At 43.7% G+C, this 24116-nt stretch overlaps 1 protein-coding gene across 7 annotated transcripts in view; it reads right to left on the reverse strand.

The window, feature by feature from the left end:
- The window catches only part of FER (FER tyrosine kinase), a 163427-nt gene that overhangs the window by 107972 nt on the left and 31339 nt on the right, over positions 1-24116 (reverse strand). For all 7 annotated transcript variants that reach the window (XM_088652964.1, XM_088652960.1, XM_035100139.3 and 4 more), the window contains 3 exons: positions 19324-19443; positions 17962-18084; positions 16566-16755 (listed from right to left, as the gene is read on the reverse strand). In XM_088652964.1, the coding sequence (XP_088509090.1) occupies positions 16566-16755; positions 17962-18084; positions 19324-19443 (433 nt within the window). The remainder of the gene's footprint in view (positions 1-16565; positions 16756-17961; positions 18085-19323; positions 19444-24116) is intronic.

Consider the following 24116-nt stretch of genomic DNA (forward strand, 5'->3'; position numbering starts at 1 on the left):
TTAATGCTGGTGTCAATGAGCATTCACAACCTTCACATTACAGTATTACTTATGTATGGGTGTGGGTGGCTATATCATACATACACAGTAGTTAACACAAGGAAAGAGGCAACTGCCATAGCAATGGGAACATTTTCATTTACTGAAACATTCTCCTTAGCCCATAGAATAGCCTCCTTCTATAACATTTAAGAATTCATTTTTTAAAAAAAAAACTCGCTGCATATAAGAAAAGGACTGAAAATAGTGTGGAAAGAAAACCCACTACCTGCTTTATTATAAAGGATAGTATTCAACATAGCGCTAATGTGAACATACCATCTGCGTAATAATTTCTCCTTGCACAATTGAACATTCTCCTCTCCCTGTGTCTCCCCAACCCTCCAGAGCAGATCTGAGGGTGGCAAAGGGAACACAAATTGTGGGGTGTGGGGAGATCCCATTGCACCAGTGCTAATTTTTGTGCTGGGTACCAAATATTTTGTTGAGTATCACCTAACAACATAGGTGATACTCAACAAAATAGGTGATGAACATAACCCTTGACGTTCTTCACAAAACTGTTATCTTACAGTTTAAATATATGCATATTTAAGCAAGAGGAATAAAGCCTTAAAAGATGCAGTCAGCTTCTTAGCACTACTGAAATATTTAATGAGTATCCAAAATACTTGGCAATGCAATGTACTGCAGAATATCAGTTACAGGCGCGGTGGCAGAGCTTTGTTCCATGAGCTCTTGAGTTCTAAAACTACATTTTCAATATGAAAAACCTACAGCCAATTAAGGTGCCTTTGCAAACATCATGCCTCCAAGCTACCTAAAATTACCACCTTCCCTGTGAATATCTCTGCACCTCGGTGTTCACAAGCAATAAGTTTATTAAAAATCTAGTTAGATACGACTATCTGGCAGGTCTACCCTCTGCTTAAGAAACTCATGTGGAGAGATACTGAAAATTCTTTATCTCAGTAAAACAGAAGCCTGACGGAATTAACCCTGATCAGCTTTTGGTGAGATAGGGAAGGAAATGCACTCTTAACCAGTCTAGCTTTTTACATTAACTGTATTAAAGGATAAATCTTACCCTTTCATATGCTGAAACAGAAAGAGATATGCAGACTGAACAGATTAAAAACCAAGGTGGCTGTTTCTGTCAGGCAGTTAGCTCAGCAAGACTATAAATACATACTTCATCAAGAGGTCTATTTGTAATAGCCAAGATGTACAATGCTTTGTTACACTCTGATTTCATATCACCTGTAACACGCAAGTCCCACACTGTGAGCCACACTGAAAAGGAAAAACCTGGGTGTGCAGCCTAAGGGAAGATTGGCAGTTCAAATCCCTGCGACGGGGTGAGCTCCCGCTGTTCGGTCCCTGCTCCTGCCCACCTAGCAGTTCGAAAGCACATCAAGTGCAAGTAGATAAATAGGTACCGCTTCGGCGGGAAAGTACTGCTCTTGTTCGCCAGAAGCGGCTTAGTCATGCTGGCGACATGACCCGGAAGTGGTTTGCAGACAAACGCCAGCTCCCTCGGCCTATAGAGCGAGATGAGTGCCACAACCCCAGCATCGTCCACAACTGAACCTAATGGTTCACAACTTTACCTTTACCTGGGACCAAACCTTTAGGATGGCAAGCCCTTCTTTGTGAAATCATCCCTGCTGACTTTCAGGTGTCTCCTGAAAACTCTCTTATTCAAGCAGTCCTTTGGAACATGAATTTCTTTCCCCCAAACTAGTTATTTATTGATCCAATAGTAATTTTGCATGCTGTATAGCCCCTTGCTGTATTTTTACAAAAGTACAGTCTGTTGATGTTTGAATAAATACATAGTTTGTTGATTTAAGTACAGGAATTTTAAAAGTAACTTTTTTAAAAAAGTGTTATTGTTATAATTTCATATCCTCATACAATCTGGTGTTTTAAGTTGTCAGCCATGGACACCCTTGGATTTTCTGCTTCAACTCTACCTTGCCAGAACATAAAATGCCTTCATTCCTATAAATACCATTGATTTGTTTCTATGCAGCAGAAACCCATTCTATTCCCAGAAAAGCTATTGCTATAGGCATCAAGATCACCTACAATATTCACATAGAAGGTTATATGTATTCTGTGTGTTTGCATGTTTGTTGCTTATGCCCACATTTCCTTAGGGAGAAACAATGGTATTCACAATTTCACCATTATCACTCCAGAAAGAATAAATAAAAAGCTGAGATATGCTTATTTAAGGTTCCGGTTTCCGCCTGCAGGAATGGCTGACCTGTTTTCCATCCCTCCGACCTTCATAAGGAATTTGGCGGTTGCTAGGGGAGTAAATGGCAACCCCCCTACCTCTCCGGGGGTTACGGAGAGGGGCCGCTGGCCCGTGATGCCCCCAAACCCACTCCGATTGTTTAAGGAGTGGGGGGGGCTTGGGCTGAAGCACTTATGCGGAATGTCGGAACTCCCGGACGCTAACTTGCATGGTGGGGATTTCCATGATTAAAGAAGATAATTAGGCTTAAATCCATGGACATACTTCAGAAGGAGGGGCAGAAGCTCTGTTTACTGCCGAGGAATTTACGCTGCTGAGGGTGAGGAGTCAAAGGCTGTATTTTATCTGAAAGGAGGATTGATGGGGACGGAACGACAAGGGAAGTGAGTCTTTTTTTTATTTTTTGCATATGAGTTACTTCGTACCTTCCCAGACGTGATGTCCTGGCTTGTTTGGAACGAACGAGAAATAAAAGGGATCTATGTGAGTTGAATTTTATAAACTGTTGATACTGAGTATATTTTTTGAAGATGTGGAGTTGCTGATGAGAGAAGCCCCCCTCTAGCTGGAGGGAAGGAGTGCCTGGAATGCGTTCGGAGGATTTATGAGATGTGACGCACTTTGAATTTGAACAGCGACCTGAAGCTAAGTTCAGCTATAGGGCAAGGAGAGCCACTAATTTATCAAGAGTCTATGCATAATGTGATGACTGGATCTTCTGCCTGGAAAAGCTGTAAATTTCATAAAGATCGTTAATCTACATAGTTATGAGAAGAAAATGAAACTGATTTGAGTTTTCTAAGATGGCGCTGCTTCGTGTTGCAAGACCGACGCAACAGGGACGCTCCAGACCAAGAAGATTTATGGGGAGGCTGGACTGATTAACTCACACAGGAGAAAGAACATATGTGAAATCTCGTTTGATATTTATCTCAGCAGCTGGGGAAAAATCGAATGAAAGAGGAAAACATCTATGTGACTGTAAGGGAAAGATCGGGACTATTATAGACTTTGAGTGATGATTTGGACTTTAGAAAAAAGACGGCAGTGGGCAGTTGCGAGGAATCCCCAATTTCTTGAAGCATGGGAACCCCGAAAATTTTAGATGATTTGGCATAACATTCGGTTTGATTGATATGTATTTGTATAATTTGAAATAATGGATGTGATATAAATATTTTTAATTGGAAAATTAATAAAAATATATTATTAAAAAAAGAGATATGCTTATTTAAACATATCTGTTGATGGGTTTTGGTGTGATCTTGCTACCTTAGGAACATGAGTTGCTCCCAGCAATCCAACTGTGCTATCATATGCTTACAGCAGAAGCTTACTGCCCTGCAAAAGTAAAAAAAAAAACTACTGTACACACACACACACACAGAGCAGGGGGTGGGGGGAAGTAAATGAAACAAACCTACCAAAGTATATAAACCTCTTCAAAAATTCTGCATTACAGTGGTACCTCTACTTACGAATTTAATGCGTTCCAAACGCACATTTGTAAGTAGAAAAAAAATTGTAAGTCGAATCCCATAGGAATGCATTGGTAGAAAAAAATTCGTAAGTAGAAAAAATCCTATCTAAACCGCATCCAAGATGGCGGACGGAGCTCCATTCGTAAGTAGAAACATTCGTAAGTAGAGATATTCGTAAGTAGAGGTACCACTGTATCTCCATATTCTTTTCAACACAGTAACTTCTTTCCCTGCATCATTTGAACCAATCAGCTAATGGCCTGAAGCAAAATGGTCAACTGCCCTGGGATCCTTTTTGGGAGAAAGGGCAGGATTGAAAGTAATTTAAAAAATATGGCCCAGAGCTCTGTCCATCTCTTTCCTTCAGCATTTAAGGCTGCAAGCCTAGGCACACGTACTTCAGAGTGAAATCCAATTAATTCAGAGGGTCTTACTTCTGAGTAAGCATGCCTAGGGTTGCCATGTATGTGAGCTATAGCTAGGGATGGGGGAGAAATTTTATTATGTTTGCATTTTAATGAGAAACTACTCAATATGCACCAATATGCAAAGTGAAAATCAGCCGCCCTTTGATATTCACACTTCTCCAAATTTTACAATGCAGAGGGGCTGTATTCAATGTTCTCTGCCCATCACCACAAGGGTTCTTGAGTGTATTTTAATATTGTGTAACAGAAGAATCCAAAACTATAGTTGCGCTAGAAGAAACTCACTATGCAGCTGATGGTGCACAAAGTTACTAGCAAACTGCTTATACATTCTCTTCAGCAACAACATTTCACTGGCACAAAGTATTTCAGTAGCAGAACAAATGTACTGTTATGTGGCTTTACCTTACCACTATATTGGGTACAATCAGTGACTACAAGAATGCATTATATGAGAAGTTGTGAATTAAAATGCAAGTACAGATGTACCTCTGTTTATGTAACCCTCTGGTTACATAAACTTCAGGATGCACGCGCAAACCTGGAAGTATTTTACTGGTTTTAGCTGTGCGTGCATGCGCAGAAGCAGTCTGTGCATGCGCAGAAGCGGTTCTCAGGTTGCGGAAACCTCGGGATCCGACCGGACCTCCAGAACAGATCCCGTCCGCAACCGGAGGTACCACTGTATTGGTGAAAATAACAAAGATGTGTATTATGGGAAATTGTTTTCAGGTCTGTATATTAGACAAATTGCATACAAAAATGTGTTTATTAGGAGAAATCTACATTAAAATGTTCAAAAAAAATTTTTAAGCAAATTGCTGCAGAAATGTGGAGAACTAAAGTTAAGATTGAAGAAAATGAGGGAACAAAGTCTATTGTCTCCATGTTTCTCACATGAGCTTATATCCTAGTTCAGAGAGCAAGCAGTTTTAGATTGAGCATTAAAATTATATATGAGTTTTCAGGAAACTATTTAACATGTACCAAACATGCTGTAACCAAGTTCAACACCTAAAAGGTTTAGCCTAATTCAAAATATTAATTCATTCATTTGTTTACCATTTCTCCACAAGATTATATTCTTACAGAAGGCTCTTTTTAATAGAGTTCAAGAAACAAGATAAACAAATCAAAATCATGTTCTTGAAATGAGTAACCTGAACAGCGTTTTATGAGTCTTTACATATTTTTTTCAAGTAAGTAAGTTGTGGAGAATCCTCAGCACTCACTGGCTTCTTTATAACAATGAATACTGCAAGAAGAGCGAGAATGATATCTCCTTATTAGTAAGTATCCTCAGCTGGGAAAATGGAACCCAAAGCTGAATACATGCCCCATGATCAGCAATGAACTAGAGCCATATCAGAAACTGTGTTGCTTACCACTTGCCTTTCACGCGCAAACACTTTCCCTTCATCTTTCAGGCCCAAATTCAGATGGGGAGGTTGAGATGCCTGGAATGAAAAAATATGTCCCATATTGTCCTGGTCCTTTACTGCTTTCATCAAGCACCTGAGGTTTATTATATGGCTGTAGGAATCTTCCTTCTAGGGACGTGGGTGGCGCTGTGGGTTAAACTACAGAGCCTAGGGCTTACCGATCAGGTCGGTGGTTCAAATCCCCGCGAGGGGTTGAGCTCCCGTTGCTCGGTCCTGCCCCTGCCAACTTAGCAGTTCAAAAGCACGTCAAAGTGCAAGTAGATAAATAGGTACCACTCCAGCGGGAAGGTAAACAGTGTTTCTGTGCACTGCTCTGGTTTGCCAGAAGCGGCTTAGGCATGCTGGCGACATGACCTGGAAGCTGTACTCCGGCTCTCTCGGCCAGTATAGCGAGATGAGCGCTGCAACCTCAGAGTCGTCCATGACTGGACCCTAACGGTCAGGGGTCCCTTAACCTTTACCTTTAGAAATCCTCCTATGAGTTAAGCCATGGGTAGGCAAACCCAGGGGCCAGATCCAGCCCAATCGCCTTCTCAATCCAGCCCGGGGACGGTCCGGGAATAAGCGTGTTTTTACATGAGTTGAATGTGTCCTTTTATTTAAAATGCATCTCTGGGTTATTTGTGGGGCCTGCCTGGTGTTTTTACATGAGTAGAATATGTGCTTTTATTTAAAATGCATCTCTGGGTTATTTGTGGGGCATAGGAATTTGTTCATTCTCCCCCCCCCCAAAAAAAATATAGTCCGGCTCCCTACAAGGTCTGAGGGACAGTGGACCGGCCCCCTGCTGAAAAGGTTTGCTGACCCCTGAGTTAAGCCGTGCCTAATGCCTATGTGTGTTTCACGGTTTGTTTCAGTGTGGTGCAGGGTTTCTGTCTGTCTGATGCAGCAGACATTGGGTTTGAGTGCTAGAAAGTGCTAGAAAGGGGTGTTAGTATGGAGCAAAGTGTGAGGGTTCATGTGTCTGTGTCCCAGTGTGAGGTGGTGTCCCTCACAACAGTTCCTCAGGTTTCCAAATGGGCCCTTGGGTCCAAAAATGTTGCCAAACCAACATCTAATAGGTATTGCACACAGCCTCCACTAGGTAGCTCCCTCTGCAAACACTGTAGTCCTGGCCAAAAGCTTGCTTTAAAAACTAATTTTGTGTATGGCCAGCCTTGCTTTGCTAAGAAAGTTTAACTTTTGAACCTTTGCTCATAACTTCACCAAACCAATGAGGAACTACTACCCCCCCCCCCAAAGCCTGGATAAAAGTACAGCAGTAGTTTCAAGGAAATTGGATATATGTGGTTGTTTTTTTAACTGTTTTTTACTCCAACAGGGTCAGTGTCAATTTCTAGCACTGTATCTGTGGCAAATTTTATTGGATCAGTTTGAGATTCAGCAAATTTGTACACCCCCATCAGGTCAATTATGCTTACCACATTTCAAGTTAATGGGTAGACAAGTGCTGTTTTTATAAATGTGAAACCTTTTTTTTCTTTTTCGCTACTTCTGTGATTCTACTGTCCTTAACTAATGGGGTACGCCTGTGCTGCTTTAACAAGTTACCCTAAGAATACACCTTCAATAAGAGAAGGTTGGATCCAGACATCAACTCATGGAACAGTCACATGAATAAAATTAGCAAAAACAACAACAACCCCAACCTCTGCACTCAAGACGGCCAAGTCAGATCATAGCCATTGAAATTATAAATAATATGAGCACAAGGCAAACAAATACAAATCCAGAACAGCTTGACTCAGCACAAATGGGAGTGGAAAGCAAATTTCAACGCAGCACCATAAAATTATGGTACAAATCATTCTCTTGAGGTAAACACTTTTAGAATCTTACCGAAACTTTGGTGCTTCCTGTAGTTGTAGAAGGTGTGAGGGTCTTAGAAGGGACCGCAGGAACCAGAGCTTTAGAGGAAACTGGAGGAACCCCAGACTCAACCGTCTCATGTGCAGTATGGTGTTCATGGTCTGGTTTCTCCTCAAACCCCGGACATTTGCTGCGTTTCCGGTCCATAGTGGATTCTAGTATGCTAAATATGATTTGCCCCAAACAAAAACAAAAAATCTAGCTGTGTGTCAGCGATAAGGAATCTCAAATAATTCTCTTGCAATGGTGCTAATTCCTAAACTTCAGACATACAATCTTCAACTCAACTGTACCCAATTTCAAATCAAATCTCCAAATTTTAGCAAAATGATCAGTTTATATCTCACTCCATATGCTGCCAGACAAGATTATTCTTCACCCAATAACAAAAATGTTGCAAGCGATCAGTCATTTGCTCCGCATTTTTATAGGCTCACCGCAATACAAGTCAACAGGTTTTTTTAAACTCCATTCTGATTTATAAAGAAAGCACTTTCATAGTACTTAAGGCATTACTGAAATGCTTCCATTGGTGAGCAGGTGTTCCAGGCTATATTCTTGAGCTTCCAGTTACTGCGGTGATAGAATGCCCCAGAATCTGACAGAGTTCCTGTGTCACTTTAGATATGAAAATTCTACTCCTGGAAATGCTTAGAACACTTGCATGCATTTGGCTCTGCTGTGGCACACTGTACATCCTATATATATATAGGAAATGTTTAAACAGCAGTCTCCAAGAGTGAGTGCATCTTAATTAAAAACAACAGCAGCAAACTAAAATATAGCATTTAAGCAAATGCACTGATTTTATTCAGAGATACCAAAAGAAAGAAAGCCTTGGCAGAGCATGGGGATAACACAAAGCAGTGCCAATTCCAGGATTTGATGAGCTTTTGGGCAAGTTGCTATCATTGCCCCCCTCTTGTTGCTGCCCATCCATTTGCCTCTTCCACCAGGTCCAACCCAAACCACCTCCCTGAGGGAGAGGACAAATCATGCAAAGGTTGGCTCCTTCTCCTCACCCATCCCAGTGGCAGCTCTCTTGGAAAGGACAGCTGAGAGCAAAAAACACCAAGGAAGAAGAACAGCAGCAGCAGGTTCTTAAAGCATTGACAGTAGGCTCCTTAGTGGGATGTGGGCCTCACCATGTGGCTGGCAATGCTAATCTTGTCACAAGGAATATTGCGCCTCAAAGAATTATCGACCAAAACTGAATCCACAACCTTGTGACCAGCTGATCTCTGGAGCAGAGTAGGTGGACTGGCTTAATTCAAGGTGATTTAAATCAACAAGGAAACTGGTTGCTTTAACAGCTAAAACATACTTGGCTGCCACTCTTATTTATTAAGTTATTCATTTTATTTATATCCCACATTTCTCCTAGTAAAGCACCAGAGGCAACATATATAACAACAGCAAGCAGATACAACTAAAACATACACAATAAATATAAATATCTAAAAATGCCCAAGTAAATAAGTAGCTGTAGTAAAAGCATCACTGAAAACACTTAAAACTATCTGAAAGCGCACACACACAAAAGCACAAGATACACCTTATAAAACCCTGCCCCAATAGCATTGGAACAAAAACGCATTTGCCTACCAGTGAAAAGAAAGCAGCAGAGAAGGAGCCAGCCTAGTCAAGTTCCACAATCTGGGAGCATCCACTGAGAAGGCCCTATTCTATGTCCTCAACAAACTATTTGCACAACCAAGCAGTGCAATCCAAAACTATGGACCTAAATGCTTTGCTCATGCAGCCTATCTACTTCAGAATTTTATCTGCTTTGAGACAAGAGACAGATTTCACTCAATTGGAGGTTGAGGCTGTAATCCTGTATCTGGAAGAAGCTTCTACTGAACAAAGTGAGACGTGCTTCTGAATCAACATGCATAGAGTCTGGGAGCTGGGGGGCTGTGTTTTTCAGCATAGCAGAAAGTAGATGTCTGTGTTCTTTTTAAGAGTCAGAAATCTATCTTGAGGGCTTTTAAAAATACAAGTAGTATTGGGTGGTCAGGTGGGGGAGAATGTAATTAAATAACACATACAGTTAAAATGACCCTAAAAACCAAGCACCAACTCTAAAGATGCTGCCTGAGCTAAAAATGCTGCTTAAGCTATCCCGTAACACTGATGTGCTGTAGTCCAAAACATCTGGAAGGCACCAGGTTGGCAAAAGCTGCCTATCAACTACTGGTATCCATAAGGTAAGAGAACCATTTGATTTTTCAAAAAAGTTTATCTGTACTAAAGGAGACTGCCTTAAATCGCAAATGTATGTCCAAATTATAACAAGGCATACTTTTGCTTCACTTCAGTAGGGAGAATAGTCAGATAAGGTCAAGCTGGGAGAAAATCATGGACTCTACCTGTCAGGGGGTCTCTCTACAGAGAGCCCCCACAAATCATCCTCACTAGCTCCTCGCCCAGCATCAGCTCAAGCAGCGAGTCAGGAAAAAGCAATGAGGAAGTTAGCGGAGTGGAGAGAGGGCTGTCTCATGTACCAGAGCCCCAGCACCGCTTGGAGAGAGGGATAGGGGAGGAGGAGCACGGAGGGCTTTCGGACACAGGGCAACCAGAAAGGCGGCCCTTCCCTCCGACGCCCGAATTGAGGCGCACCCACGCGTAGGGCCAGGGGACGGCTCTTTGGGGTGCCCAGGCTTTTATGCTGGGAGAAAACCCGCAGGAAGCCATTGTGGGGTTCTGACACGGACTGAGCAGTCATGTTTGCTGATGTTCTTGCACTGTAAATAATATGCACAATAAAACTCTGAAAGACAAGATGGTGTGGAGCGTCTTTACTCAAGAGTAGCTGCAACCATCTCTGACACTACCATTTACTTATTGTCACATCACCATCCTTTTCAGTTAATACAAGAGAACATACGGTAATTTTTTTTGTTCTAAAAAACAAACTTGTGAATTAAATCAAGGTTTTTCTTCAAAATCATACCTTTAAGCTGGCAGTGAGCTCCACCTACTGGCAAACTGACCCAGATATGATGGATTTTTATACCTAACATTCCGTCTTTGACTGAACTATTATTTTTTGTCAATGATATGAACAATTTGTGATGGACATTGACAGTGCTTTTTTTCCTGGGGGGACGCAGGGGTATGCATACCCCTAAACATTTTGTGAATCTACGTTTGGCCTCATTGAGGGGCAGTATTTCAATATGAGTAGGAAAATGAGAGTACCCCGAAACATTTTTTTAAAGCACTGGACACTGATACAGATTCACAGAGTGTCCAAATACAGTAGGTTTTTAGTCAGGTATCTTCATAGCAGAGTTTCTGATCCTGACTTACTCTGCTAAACCTGCTTTTCTCAAACCGGTATCCTCCACATGTTTTAGCTACAGCTCCCATCAGTCCCAGCCAGTATGCTATGTTGGACATGACTGATGCAGCCATAAACATCTGGAAGGTACTAGGTTGGGGAAGCTTCCCTAAATCTTAGTTAAGATTTCTCACATAAGGAGAAGCAGTTGGTTGAACAAGGAAGTGAAACTTTCCAATTCCCTCCCCATCGCTATAGGAGTCAAAGGTTTGTACACGAAACATTAAATCATAGATTATTAGCAATACATTCAAACCTGGCCATTATATAATTAAAGCCACATCAAACTTTTATAATATACACTTCTCTTGCAAATCTTATAGAACGATGGATCAGAGTCTCTCTTCCACTATGAGACAGAAGAACAACTGACATTTAGCTCCTTTGGAGCAGGTTTTCAGACCAGTTGCACAGGGGGCAAAGCAGGCTACAGAGAGAAGGCAGAATCTGCAATGGTTGCCAAATCTGGCCACCTGAGTTTGCTATTAGAGGTAGTGCCTCCCCACTTCATCACCAATTTTCAAGCCCTCTTTTCCCATTCTCCATCTGTGTTCTTAAGAATTGGGAAAGGAAGAGATCAGACACTGGATATAGTAGTTCTGGGACCCACTTTTGGCAGGCTTTTTACTTCATCATGTAGGAGACCTTTCGTGGTAAAAGCACCAAAACAATTTAGTGCCTAGACCTCTTTGTCCTTGTTTCCTTCCCTGGTCATCTAGGAACAGCAGAGTTATCCTAACTTCCTCCAGAATGCTGTTACGAAGTCATGTTAACATTGTTTTCCTTCCATACATTTACATACCCTCATTTCTACAAAGAGTTCTAATGTTATTCTGCTATTATTCACTTTCTTGAAAACAGATAAAACATTTGATGTTCCCACAATTTATTTGCTGCAGTAATGAAATATAGCTTTCAAAAACAAGATGAATACTTTTATTAGACAGCCACTGATTTAATGCCAAGATGAATATTTCTAACTTCAGCTTCAATCACAACCATTCTTAAGATCTCACTTTGGAATTCTTCATATAAAAATGCTGACAAAAATGTTTTAAGCAACTTAGTTTCTTCTTTCTTTTCCCCCTATGTCCACAAATCACCAAACTTGATTTTATTTGCTTCAATGGACATGTAAAATCCCTATTAAGTACATAAGCTGAATACAACACACACAACCTCAAAATTACAGTTTTATGAATTAAGTTATTCCAAGGAAAAGCTACCAAATACAAATGAAGTTACTATCCCATTTTAAATCAGGAGCAGGGGGATAGACAGGGAACTTGATCCCATTTCACAGGAGGAAACTGAAAGAGGAAACGAAGATTCTAACAAGAACCTTGAAATTTCACAATCACCATGCAATCATGAGTGAGCATGATAAAGTTATGTCACAATTTCTCTTCGCTGCAGAATCCTGCCCTTAAGGTTAATAAACACTAAAATGCTATGGATACCATATGAGAGAAAGCTGACAGAAACTACCCACAAGATCAAAATGTTGATATCAGCAGCATTTATTTTATCACATTTATGCCCTACCCTCCTCTTAAGTATTCAGGGAGTTCAGGGATCCATGGAATTAATATATTTTATCTTCCCAATAGGCCTGTCAGGGTGGTCACCCATCAAGCTACAGGCTGAAGCAACAGGAGCTTAGCCTTGGTTTGCCCAAATTCAACACTACACCTGCAGTTCTCAACTTTCCACACCTAGGAAGCACATTTCAATGCAAATACGCATTATGGGATCCACTTATTTATTTATTTTACCATATGCATAAATAGTGTTACAGGGGCAGACCACTAAATGCCGAGCTATGACCAACTTGTGGGAACCAGCCTACCAGACAAAGGCCAGTGCTATCAGTGACATAAAGCAAGGTGACAGAGCTCTCTCAATTCCATAAGGGTAACCAGTAAGTGGAAGCATGGGAAACAAATTAATGTAACATACAGTCCAATTAACCCCCTAGAAAGGGATACGGTTGGGTTCTGAGCATTCTCTCTCTCTCTCTCTCTCTCTCTCACACACACACACACACCCTTTCCTTCACAGTGAGGAGATGGAAATGAAATACAAGGAGATCCTGTGTTTATCTGAAAGAATGACTCACACTCTGATGAGGGGAGTGGTGAAGGGAGCAACACAAAACCAAGCTCTACCCCATTCACTCCTTAGCTTCCATGCCGTATTGGAGGGCAAGTAAAAACTGAGCAATGAACCCTCTCTAAAAACATTTACAATATTTAAATGAATGGCAAACTGAAACCCATGCGATCAGTAACACTCTAATTTAGAATAATGATCATTTTAAAAAAAATCTGATCAAGAATCTATTTTACAGATACTTTATACTCTAAACCTTATACTTCATCTGCATACAGAAGCTTTGCATAATTTACTTAAGGATAGTTGAGATAGCAAGGTTTTTTATGCTGCTGAATATATATTTTTGTGCTTGGCAACACTGTAAATTTATAAAAGAATGATGCTGATCATAAACCAGAAATGCATAAGGCATTCATAGTTGTTTAAGTCAAGAAGAATTAAATAACAAAATTGAAAAGGTCAAAAGGATGACCTGCTTTGCAATGAAAACAACAATTTAACTTCTAATTAAATAAATAATGTTCATTCAGGAATGACTAAGAATCACAGCATGGTGAGATAAGAGAGAAGGTTACATATAATTCACCAACAAAATACTTTTGTTTTATCGAAGAAATTCTGATAAATGGATGATCAATCACAATCATTACAGAAAAGATGTGTTTAGCATTCTTCTTTGAATTAAGGGTAGGGGAACCCCATCTTACAAAGCAAAGATAGACAGCACTAATGTGGGAGGTAGTAGTCATTTGTACACAAGTATCATGGGGTAAGGGACCCAGGTGGCGCTGTGGTTAAACCACTGAGCCTAGGGCTTGCTGATCAGAAGGTCGGCGGTTCGAATCCCTGTGACGGGGTGAGCTCCCGTTGCTCAGTCCCAGCTCCTGCCAACCTAGCAGTTCGAAAGCACGTCAAAATGCAAGTAGATAAATAGGAACCGCTACAGCGGGAAGGTAAACGGCGTTTCCATGTGCTGCTCAGGTTTGCCAGAAGCAGCTTTGTCATGCTGGCCACATGACCTGGAAGCTATACGCCGGCTCCCTCGGCCAATAATGCGAGATGAGCCCGCAACCCCAGAGTCGGTCACGACTGGACCTAATGGTCAGGGGTCCCTTTACCTTTACCTTTATCATGGGGTAGGAATGGATCCTCCAGCGCCCTCCAGTCCCAACACTCCCTGCACCCTTTTCCCTCTGAAAGCTAGTCTCCAAGACTAGGGTGTAAAGTCCAGGAAATGGCTAGAGGTATGCGTGTGAAATGCCCCCACATCAAAACAGGCACATATTTGGCGAAGTGTGTTTCCATGAAGATCAAAAGGCTTTCATTTATCTTTCCTAGAAGGGAGGGAATATCACCCAGCTACTAAGCTGTCCCTTGTGTCGCCTTCAAAGGCCACACAGTGGTGCTCTCTGTTTACATAGGTGAGGTTAGCACTCCAGGCATTTTGGCACCCAAAGTAGTTGCAAGCTGCCTCTATGGTTAGTATGGCCAAGGCAATATTATCAGAAAGCTAATTTACTTTTTCTTAAGTACTGATAGAGCAACACTTTCATCTTTTCTCAGTTAATTTTCTTTATACAGTGGTACCTTGGTTTACTAACTTAATCCATTCCGGAAGCCCATTCTTAAACCGAAACTGTTCTTAAACCGAGGCACACTTTCCCTTGAGGCCTCCCGCCGCTGGTGCCCTTCCACCGTTCGGATTCTGTTCTTAGACCGAGGTAAAGTTCTCAAACCGGGACCCTATTTCCGGTTTTGCGGAGTTCGTAAACCAAATTGTTCTTAAACCAGACTGTTCTTAAACTGAGCTACCACTGTATATATTTTTTTCCTGCTACGCTATACCTAATTTATATTGCAAACTTTCTAGCAGAGGCCCTTATCAAATTAGTTTGTCCAGAGCAGCATGTACATCTCATGTTTTGCATACCAATAATAGTGATAGGGGAATGAATGCAACTTTGGCATTTGAAAAACAACTAGATGGGAAAAGAGAGGGAGGGGGAAACAATAGTCAGTATTGAGACAGTATATTTGGACATGTTTATGAGAAAACAAGCATGCCCTAATGGAGACAGAAATAAATTATATCAAATGCATATTTTCATATGCATGAGATATAGATGTCATGAAGTCCTCTCTCCTGCAAATCAAGATGTCATGTTGACGTGATGCAGACAAGCAGAACAAAAAAAAAAATGACAGAAAATTTTCTTCACCAAACACAAGCTCCAAACCTCTGCATGTTGAGAAAAGCCACTCAGAAATTTCTAGTGAATCGTTCCCACGTATCGATGCATGCTTACCAACTATCATAAAATGAATTATCTTTTTGTTTTATCTGCCTGCCATGAAACAGAAGCAATGCCAAGCCACACAATTTCATAGATATTATGAATTAGAATTTGAGATCCAGAGTTTTATATCCTACTCCAAAAGGTAAGAACATAACTGAGTCCCCAAAATCTATAAAGTCCATTCTGCCAGGATAGTCAGAAACTAATAAACCAGCTGATTGGGAACTGCCCTCTTCCAAAATAATTTCTTTTCCTGCCTCGTCTTCAGGGCAGAGCTACAGCTTCCAACCCAATGACCCTATGATGTCAGCAGGAAATCCAGGACCCATACCATGCAGAAATAATGCCTCCTCCACGCAACAGCTGAAGGCATCTTATCCTTCAGGGTGCTGCTTTGCAAGTGACTTCTCTGTAGGGAAGCCACTTGCAAGGATCACCCCACGCCACACATGATCAATGCCTCTGCTCAACAGCTGTTATGCAGAGGTACTGATCAAGTGGGGTATCAGGCAGGAGGGGGAGTCACGGGGCATTAGGGTCCTACCTTCTCTCAAAATAGGCAGCTGTCAGTCACAAGGAACTCAATTCACGCCCCTTCTTCCTGCCTGATGCCTTATCCTTTACAGCCCCAGATCCCTCTGGGTAATTCAACACAACCCACAGGGATCTGTGGCTATCTCAGCTTGACTTGTGCAAGGCCTGAATCCCTCCAAATAGGCACAACGTGGCTCAGGATTCCGGACTTAGTCAAATCTGGTGCACAGCCCTAGTAATTGAAATGTAATGTTCTGGACAAAGAGGATATAGAGATAGCTATCCTAGTCAATGAAGCCTTGAAGCTGCCCTTCTGCAATTAGAACCTGGGCAGTAGATTCACCAGACACACAGGTCTTTTGGCCCCAGACTTCCTCACTATGTTAATAAGTGCTGCCCTTTCATTTAAATTACAGCAATCGTTTCTGAATTTCAATCTATACATATCAATTCGCTTATGCAAGTTTTATACAAACCTGTTTTCTTTTTGGTCTTGATGCACTACTAGCCACCTTAATTTTAATCCAGCTTTAAAGCAATCTATCGAGTAAGATCTTCATTCTTGTGTTCTCTTTGTATTTACAGTTGCACCAAAATTCAATTTTAAAAAATTATTTTTTAAAAAATAAGATCCTAATTCATCAAAGTATCATTAAAGTAACTCTAAAGTGAAACAGGATGCCTTGTAGTTGTGCTGTATCCTGCAGTTAACAGTCACTGCTTGTTGCAACCCCATACAAGTACACCATTCATGCCACTGTTATACCATAATAATCATAGGAATTACCATTGAAGAAACTGATCTGGCATCCTCCTCATAGTTTACAACAGGTGGCGGTTCTTTCCCATCATTTTCTTGCACTTTTTGTTCTAGAAGTTCCTTCTGGGCAGCAAACTTGACTTCAGTGCATCTCAATTGCTGAACTGTTTGCTTCAATTCTTCCAGTGTCTGTTTCTGGCTTAACAGAAGCACAACACTGAAAATGAAAGAGATAAAATTAATTTAGAGGGGGGGAAACCTGAAGTTAATTACTCCTCTCAAAAAACATGGATTTCTGGGTGGGGATGGTGACGGGTCCTTTGAGCTACACAGTCTCTTTTAATTTGTCTTAGTTTTAAAGTCAATTGGCTCAGCTGTTCATGTTAATTGCAACATGCAGGCAAGGAGCTTATCTTTTTTACTTTTACGAGGACATAAAGTCATATATGTTAATTATAGGAAAGGTGCTGAGAGGGCAACTTTTGATTTGGCTTTCAGCATTCTGCTGATAAGGAATTTTAAAGCTCATCTCGACTGAGGGATATTCTGCAGTTTTAATGGTTTTAATATGGTTACCACAGGAGCACAGACCCACAGTGCTTCAAATAAATCATCTGGGACTCCATTGTCCAGAAATCCTGAACTGGAGCAGCTAGGGCAAGGGAGACGGAGGTAACTATAAAGCAATTGCAGCACGGTGTAATTTATTAGCCTTATATGGACAGCCCTGGTTCTTTACATGGCAAATGTGCAAGAAATGGGGCTGGGTATGCCTTATCCCAAGTTAAGAGGTTTTGCAATATATTCCTCTAATGAAAGCTTATCTAACTGGTCAATAGGTCCAGACTTGTTAGGAGCTAATACAATTAGGAACCTTGCTTTTAAACATCTACATTCCTCCTATTAATAGTCAGTCACTGACCACCAGGATATGGTGAGATTTAACTTTCTTACTGGAGCAGGTCAGTGATAAATTTCCCACAGCATTTATACATATTTGTGGGGATTTTAATGCCCAAATTGGAGCAATTGGGGAGGGTCTTCCGCTACCTTGGAATATATGATCTTAACAAGTTACAAACAAGTCATTTGCATACAGACAGGCTTGCTTAAGTATTTTCAGATATGAGATACAATCATGGCACACTAAAACTTCATTACTTTTTTTTTACTACAGTGGTACCTCTGGTTAAGAACTTAATTCATTCTGGAGGTCCGTTCTTAAACTGAAACTGTTCTTAACCGGAAGCACCACTTTAGCTAATGGGGCCTCCTGCTGCCGCCGCGCCACCGGAGCATGATTTCTGTTCTCATCCTGAAACAAAGTTCTTAACCTGAGGTACTATTTCTGGGTTAGCAGAGTTTGTAACCTGAAGCATTTGTAACCTGAAGCGTTTGCAACCCGAAATACCATTGTACTCACTCAGATTTCCTCTCACAAATCTTAGAAGATTCTTCTATCTTTTTTTCTAATTCCAGTACTAGCTCTTCCTTGTTTAGAAGTGTCTGCTGGGTCTGAATCAGCTCTTCTACTACTGTTTTCAACCTATGGTTTCAATGGGAAAAAAATTATATATGCATCTCACAAATAGAAATTGCATACACTTAGCAACACCCTAGAGTTTTCATCAGAATACAGTTGAAAATGTACGAGATAGCAATATACACTTATATGAAGCCATTCTAGATTTTTCGTATCTATAGACACATATCCATCTATTGTTATTATTTGCTTACATTACATCAATTGAGGGGAAATACATTCTATAGCAACTATAGTCCTCCAGTTGTTTTGAACTGTAAATTCCACCATCCCTGTGCACTGGCCATGTTGGCTCAGGCTGGTGGGATACTTGCACGTTCAACAGCCCATTCATCAGCATCATCTGCACCTTGGTTTCCAAATGCATAAAGCCTTTACTGCAAAAGTAAATTGTTGCTTCTTTGCCTTAACAAAAGCAGGAGCCAAGCCACATTGATCTTATCACGAAGAAGAAACTTTGTTGGCTGATAGGAATTGATTTCAACAATCAAACAAAGTTTATTTTTCTGCCAATAAGATCCGCAGAATACAGACCTTGATATCATGCTTAGCCTGATATCATGCTGGGTCTCTATTCTGCCTAGAGACTCTCCCTGCCTCGGCAGGGAAGCTTATTGTTATGCTGGGTCTGTCTCTAGCCAGAGGCATGGGGCTTCCGCCTTGTAGACTGTGCAGGAAGAAAGCAGCTTTTACTGCAAAGTAAAGCCCTTTACTCTGCAACACCAACTGAGAGGCAGCAGGGGCTTATGCTTTGAAGATCTGAAGGCAGAAAATGGCCATCTACTTTGCAGTAAAGGTTTGCTTTGCAGTAAAGTGCTGCTTCCTGCCTGCCGGGTCTGCAAGGCCAGCTGGGTAGTGCATTCTCGATATATTACAGGGTGGGGGAAAAAATGAAACCTTTATCGAGGCCTGGAGTTCATACCGGTAAGATTCAAAATATTGATATATCACTCACCCCCAGTAACAATTCCTCACTCTCCTAAGCTTCCTGGTCATTATACCACAATCACTTTGCTCATCACACCTCGTCAACAAATTTGTGGCCAAGAAAGAAAGACTCCAGTCATAGGAACATAGGAAGCTGTAATGCAGTGAAGCAAACTCTTGTCTATCTAGCTCAGTACTATCTACACTGACTGGCACAGCTCTCCAGCTTTCATGTAGGGGTCTACCTGGACATGCCAGTGACTGAACCATATAAGGCAAGATGAAAAAAATGAGAAAGGAGGCTAAGTTACTTACATCGTTTGCAAACTTTCAGCTGTTAAATTATTCCACATAATCTCATTAGCTTGAAGATTTTCATTTTCTTCCAATAAAGATGTATCAAACTCTATTTCATGTTGCGCAACATCTGGTGTCCTTTACAGATGCAAGACAATTGATTGATTTGATATAATACTCAAAGACACTTCATACACAAGTACAAGGTACTATTTGTAGTCCACAAAAATACAATTGTATTTAATTAAAGGAATCAGGATATTAATATATCACAATTGTCCATAGGCACTGTTGTGACTCTATATGAATACAGGTCCCACAAATGGGATTTCATTTGCGCTACTAGGACTACTTGTTCCAGGTACTGCCAAAGGTGGGACACAGACTAACACCAAGCATCTGAAGTGGGAATGACACTGCATTCTTCTTCCATACCAGGCTGGCCAGCTACAGACTGTTAGTTCTGACAATTATACTAAGATTTAGTGGAAGGACCATAGGAGACAATATATTTTATATTTAAAACAAGCGTAGAGAAAATAAGTACTTTTATGAACTATGCATCCATAGCTGACAATGACCTTTGCCAAAGTAGTCGTATGTGGATTTCCTTTGTCCATGCCCCATCCCACTAACCTCTTGGCTGAGGCATGGGTCTTATGTCCATAAGAATTTCTAGTTTGATCCTTGAAAGCTCCTTCTCTGCAGATGAAATGGCTTCAATCTACACCAATCACACGATCAAAGGAGGACCAGTTCATACAATTGACAGCTCACACAGGTGGCTCACATAGTTCTGGTGCAACTATTCACCTGTATGAAGCAGTCCCTCAAAAAGGTTGGGTGCTTTAAACCACACTGTCTAAGATGCTGCTGCACTAGGAGCATGCATGTGCAGTCACCACCTGTCAGAGGGCCTGGTATGGCTACTCTAGAGTAACGACTCCAGCATGGTCTTTTAAGGCTTTTATTAAGTGCTGACTATTTACAGTGTTCAGAGCAGTAAAAATGCATCCTTAAGGTGAGGTGTCAGAACTCCCGAATGGCGATTGGCGCGTTTTCTTCCAGCACCACAACTTTGGCAGACCCAACCTCTTCCCCCTACGTTTGCGTCGCAATTCGGGAGTTGGGGGGATTGGCCTCCCCCCCGTGCGTCCAACTTCCTGTCCCACCTGAGGCATGGGCTCCACAACCCTGCCTGAGCCTCGGACACCACTTCCTGACTCTCCGCTGGAGGCAGAGCTCTCCTTACTCTCTCCAGCGCTTGGTGATGGGCTGGAACTTAAGATGGGAGGGACTTCCCTGTATCCCTTGTCCCTCACATCCACCCCCCTCCCAGGCTCCTCTCTCCTCCTCCCCAGTGGCTCTCTGCTTGCTGGGGACGAGTGAAATCCCAAGAAGTCTGTGGCATCCGAGCCTGTGGGTGTGAAAATTTCCCCCCAATCCTGCGATCTCTCTCCTTCCCCCTGAGAAGACGGAAATCCCAAGAAGTCAGTGGCATCAGAGCTGGTGGGAGTAAAAATGTTCTGCCAGTCCTCTCCTGCCTCTGACGTCGTTGACCTCGGTGAAACCCACACCTCTTCTTCCGTGTCCTCAAATTCCGCTTCCCATCTCCATGGGGACCTGCTGCCTGCTATCCCTTCCTCCTGCTCCTCCCCCTCTCCCTCCCTTTCCATGTGCCAGGGCTTGGGCCTGTGGGGGAACAGGGCGTGGAATTCTTCCACTAAAAATTCCTCAGGTACTTCCGTGGCCGGTATCCACTCATTGTGGGATGGCGGAGTGTCCTCCCATGCTATCAGGTACTCCAGTCCTCTCACCCCTCTCCTTGAGTCTAAAATCTCAGTTGCCTCATTGAGCTGTCGGGCGTTTCCCGTCTCCCCCCCTCCCTCTGGAGGCTGATCGCTGTCCCTGAACCTGGTACTTTCCCTGTACGGCGACAGCAGTGATCTATGAAACACTGGGTGCACTCTCATGTCCTCCGGCAGTGCTAGCCTGAAGGCTACCGGGTTGACCTGTTGCGTGACCGTGAAGGGGCCCAGCCTCCTGTGTGCTAACTTTCTGCATCGCCCCCTGGTGGGAAGACCTTCCGAGGATAACCAAACCTTGTCCCCCACCCTTATGACCTCTCCCGGCCGCCTGTGGCGATCTGCCCCCTTCTTATACGCTTCCTTGGCCCTCTCCAAGTGTTCTCTGAGCTGTTGGTGCACCGTCTCCAGGTCCTCTGCCCACTCCTCGGCCTGTGGGCCCTCTTCCTCCTCCTCCCCCTCCCTCTCCGGGAAAGATCTGAGGTCGCGCCCATAGTTGGCCTTAAAGGGCGACACCCCTGTGGAGACGTGCACCGCATTGTTGTAGGCAAATTCTGCCAGTGGCAGGCGATCCACCCAGTCCGTTTGCCTCTGGCTGACGTAACATCTCAGGTACTGCTGCAGAATGGCGTTGACCCGCTCCGCCTGTCCATTGGTCTGCGGGTGCCGAGCCGTCGACAAGCTGACCTCCACCTGCAGGAGGTTCATGAGCCGTCGCCAGAACCTGGAAACAAATTGGCGGCCACAATCCGAAATAACTCTTAAAGGCAATCCATGCAGTCGGAATACGTGGTCCACAAACAGTTTGGCCGTCTCTTCTGCCGAGACCGCCCTGGCACACGGTATAAAGTGGCACATTTTGGACATGAGGTCCACCACCACCAACACTGCGGTCTTGCCCCTGGACGACGGCAGGTCTGTGATGAAGTCCATGGACACTACTTCCCACGGCCTGTGCGGTGTGGCTAATGGCTCCAGCAAACCTGCTGGTGGCGCTCTGACCACCTTTGCTCGCTGGCAGGTGTCACATCCCCTGACATAATCCCGAACATCCTCCCGCACCCCTGGCCACCAGAAGTGTCTCATGACTAGGTGAGTGGTTTTGTCCCTTCCGAAATGACCCGCCGTTGGGTTGTCGTGCATCTGCTTGAGAACCTTACCTCTCAGCTGTTTGGTCGGGAGGTACAGGGCTCCCCTGTAAAAAAGCAAACCCCTCTTCTCCTCAAAGTCTTTGGCCTGCTCCCTCCCCCCTCTCAGGTCTCTGAAGATGCGGGTGGCAAATTCATCCGCTGCCGTCAGTGCTGTGAGTTCTGCCTCGCTCACCACTGCTGCACCGCATGACCATGCAGATGGGGGGAAAACGTGCCTGGGTGCTGGTGGCAACTCCTCCTCCATGTACTCTGGCTTGCGGGAGAGGGCATCCGCCCTGACGTTCTGCTCCCCCGGGATGTAGTGGATGGAGAAGTTGAAGTTCGAGAAGAACTCTGCCCACCGTATCTGCCGCTGGTTGAGCACCCTGGCCGTTCTCCAGAACTCCAGGTTCTTGTGGTCTGTGCACACCTGGATGGGGTGCTTGGCGCCCACCAGGAAGTGTCGCCAGTGCTGGAACGCCGCGTGGATCGCGAGAAGTTCCCTATCAAACACTGTGTAGTTGCGTTCAGGCTGGGTCAGCTTCCTGGAGAAGAAGGCACAGGGTCTCCACTCTCTGTTGGCGTCCAGTTGCAACAGAATCGCTCCCACAGCTTTATCAGAAGCATCTGTCTCCAGGCGTAGGGGCGCATCCTGCACCACGTGGAACAGGTGCTGGTCTGACGCGAACACCCTCTTGAGGCTTTCGAACGCTGCTTGTGCCTCTGGTGTCCACCTGAACTTCTGCTTGCCTCTCAGGCAGTCGGTGATGGGAGCCGTGACCCGAGAGAAGTTCTGGATGAACTTCCTGTAGAAGTTAGCGAAGCCTAGTAGTCGTTGGGCATCTTTGCGCGTCCTGGGGCTGTGCCAGTCCAGGATGGTCTGCACCTTGTCCTTGTCCATTGCCAGTCCCTTGTCTGACAGCTTGTAGCCCAAGAAGTCCACCTCCTTGGTGTGAAACTTGCACTTCTCCAGCTTCACATACAGGTGGTTGTCCTTCAGGCGCTGCAACACCTCCCTGACATCCTTCACATGCTGCACTGGGTCATTGGAATAGATAAGGATGTCATCCAGAAAGACCAGGCAGTTCTTGAAGAGGAGGGACCCCAGGACGTGGTGCATGAAGGCCTGGAAGCAGGCTGAGCCCCCTTGCAACCCGAAGGGCATCACCAGATATTCAAAAGAGCCCAGAGGCGTGAACATCGTGGTCTTCCATTCATCGCCTTCCCGGATCCTGATCAAGTTGTACGCCCCCCTCAGGTCTAGCTTGGTGAAAATCTTGCCCCTGCGTGCCGCTGTCAGGAGATCATCCACTCTGGGCATGGGGAAAGCCACTGGCTCTGTCACCGAATTCAGCCGTCTAAAATCCACCACCAGGCGGCGCTGTTGCGTGTCTTTCTTGTCCACCCAGAAGACCGGGCTGCCCCCTGCTGCCTTGCTTTCTCTGATGAACCCCCGCTTGAGGTTCTTGTCGATGAAAGCGCGCAGATCCTCCAGTTCCTGGTCTGACATGGCGTACAGCTTGGCTGGGGGTATAGTTGCCCCCGGCACCAGGTTGATCTGGCAGTCAAAAGGCCTGTGTGGGGGTAGGTGGTCGGACTCCGCTTCGCTGAAGACCTCCTGCAGGTCCCAGTACGGCTTGGGTATCGCCTCACCCCCTTTGACGTGCATGGTGGCCACCGTGGCTATCGGAGGCCCCTCCCCTGGTTGGTGCTGCATGCAATGTTCCAGACAAAAGTCCGACCCAAACGTGATGCATCTCTGGTGCCAACTTATGGAAGGGTCGTGGCGCGCCAGCCAGCTCATTCCCAAAACGATGGGGGGGTCTGAGATGGTCGTGACGTTGAAAGCCAGTGTCTCTGAGTGCCTTCCCACCGT

Source organism: Zootoca vivipara, chromosome 10, assembly GCF_965207765.1.
Source record: "Zootoca vivipara chromosome 10, rZooViv2.hap1.1, whole genome shotgun sequence".
Classification (NCBI taxonomy): domain Eukaryota; kingdom Metazoa; phylum Chordata; class Lepidosauria; order Squamata; family Lacertidae; genus Zootoca; species Zootoca vivipara.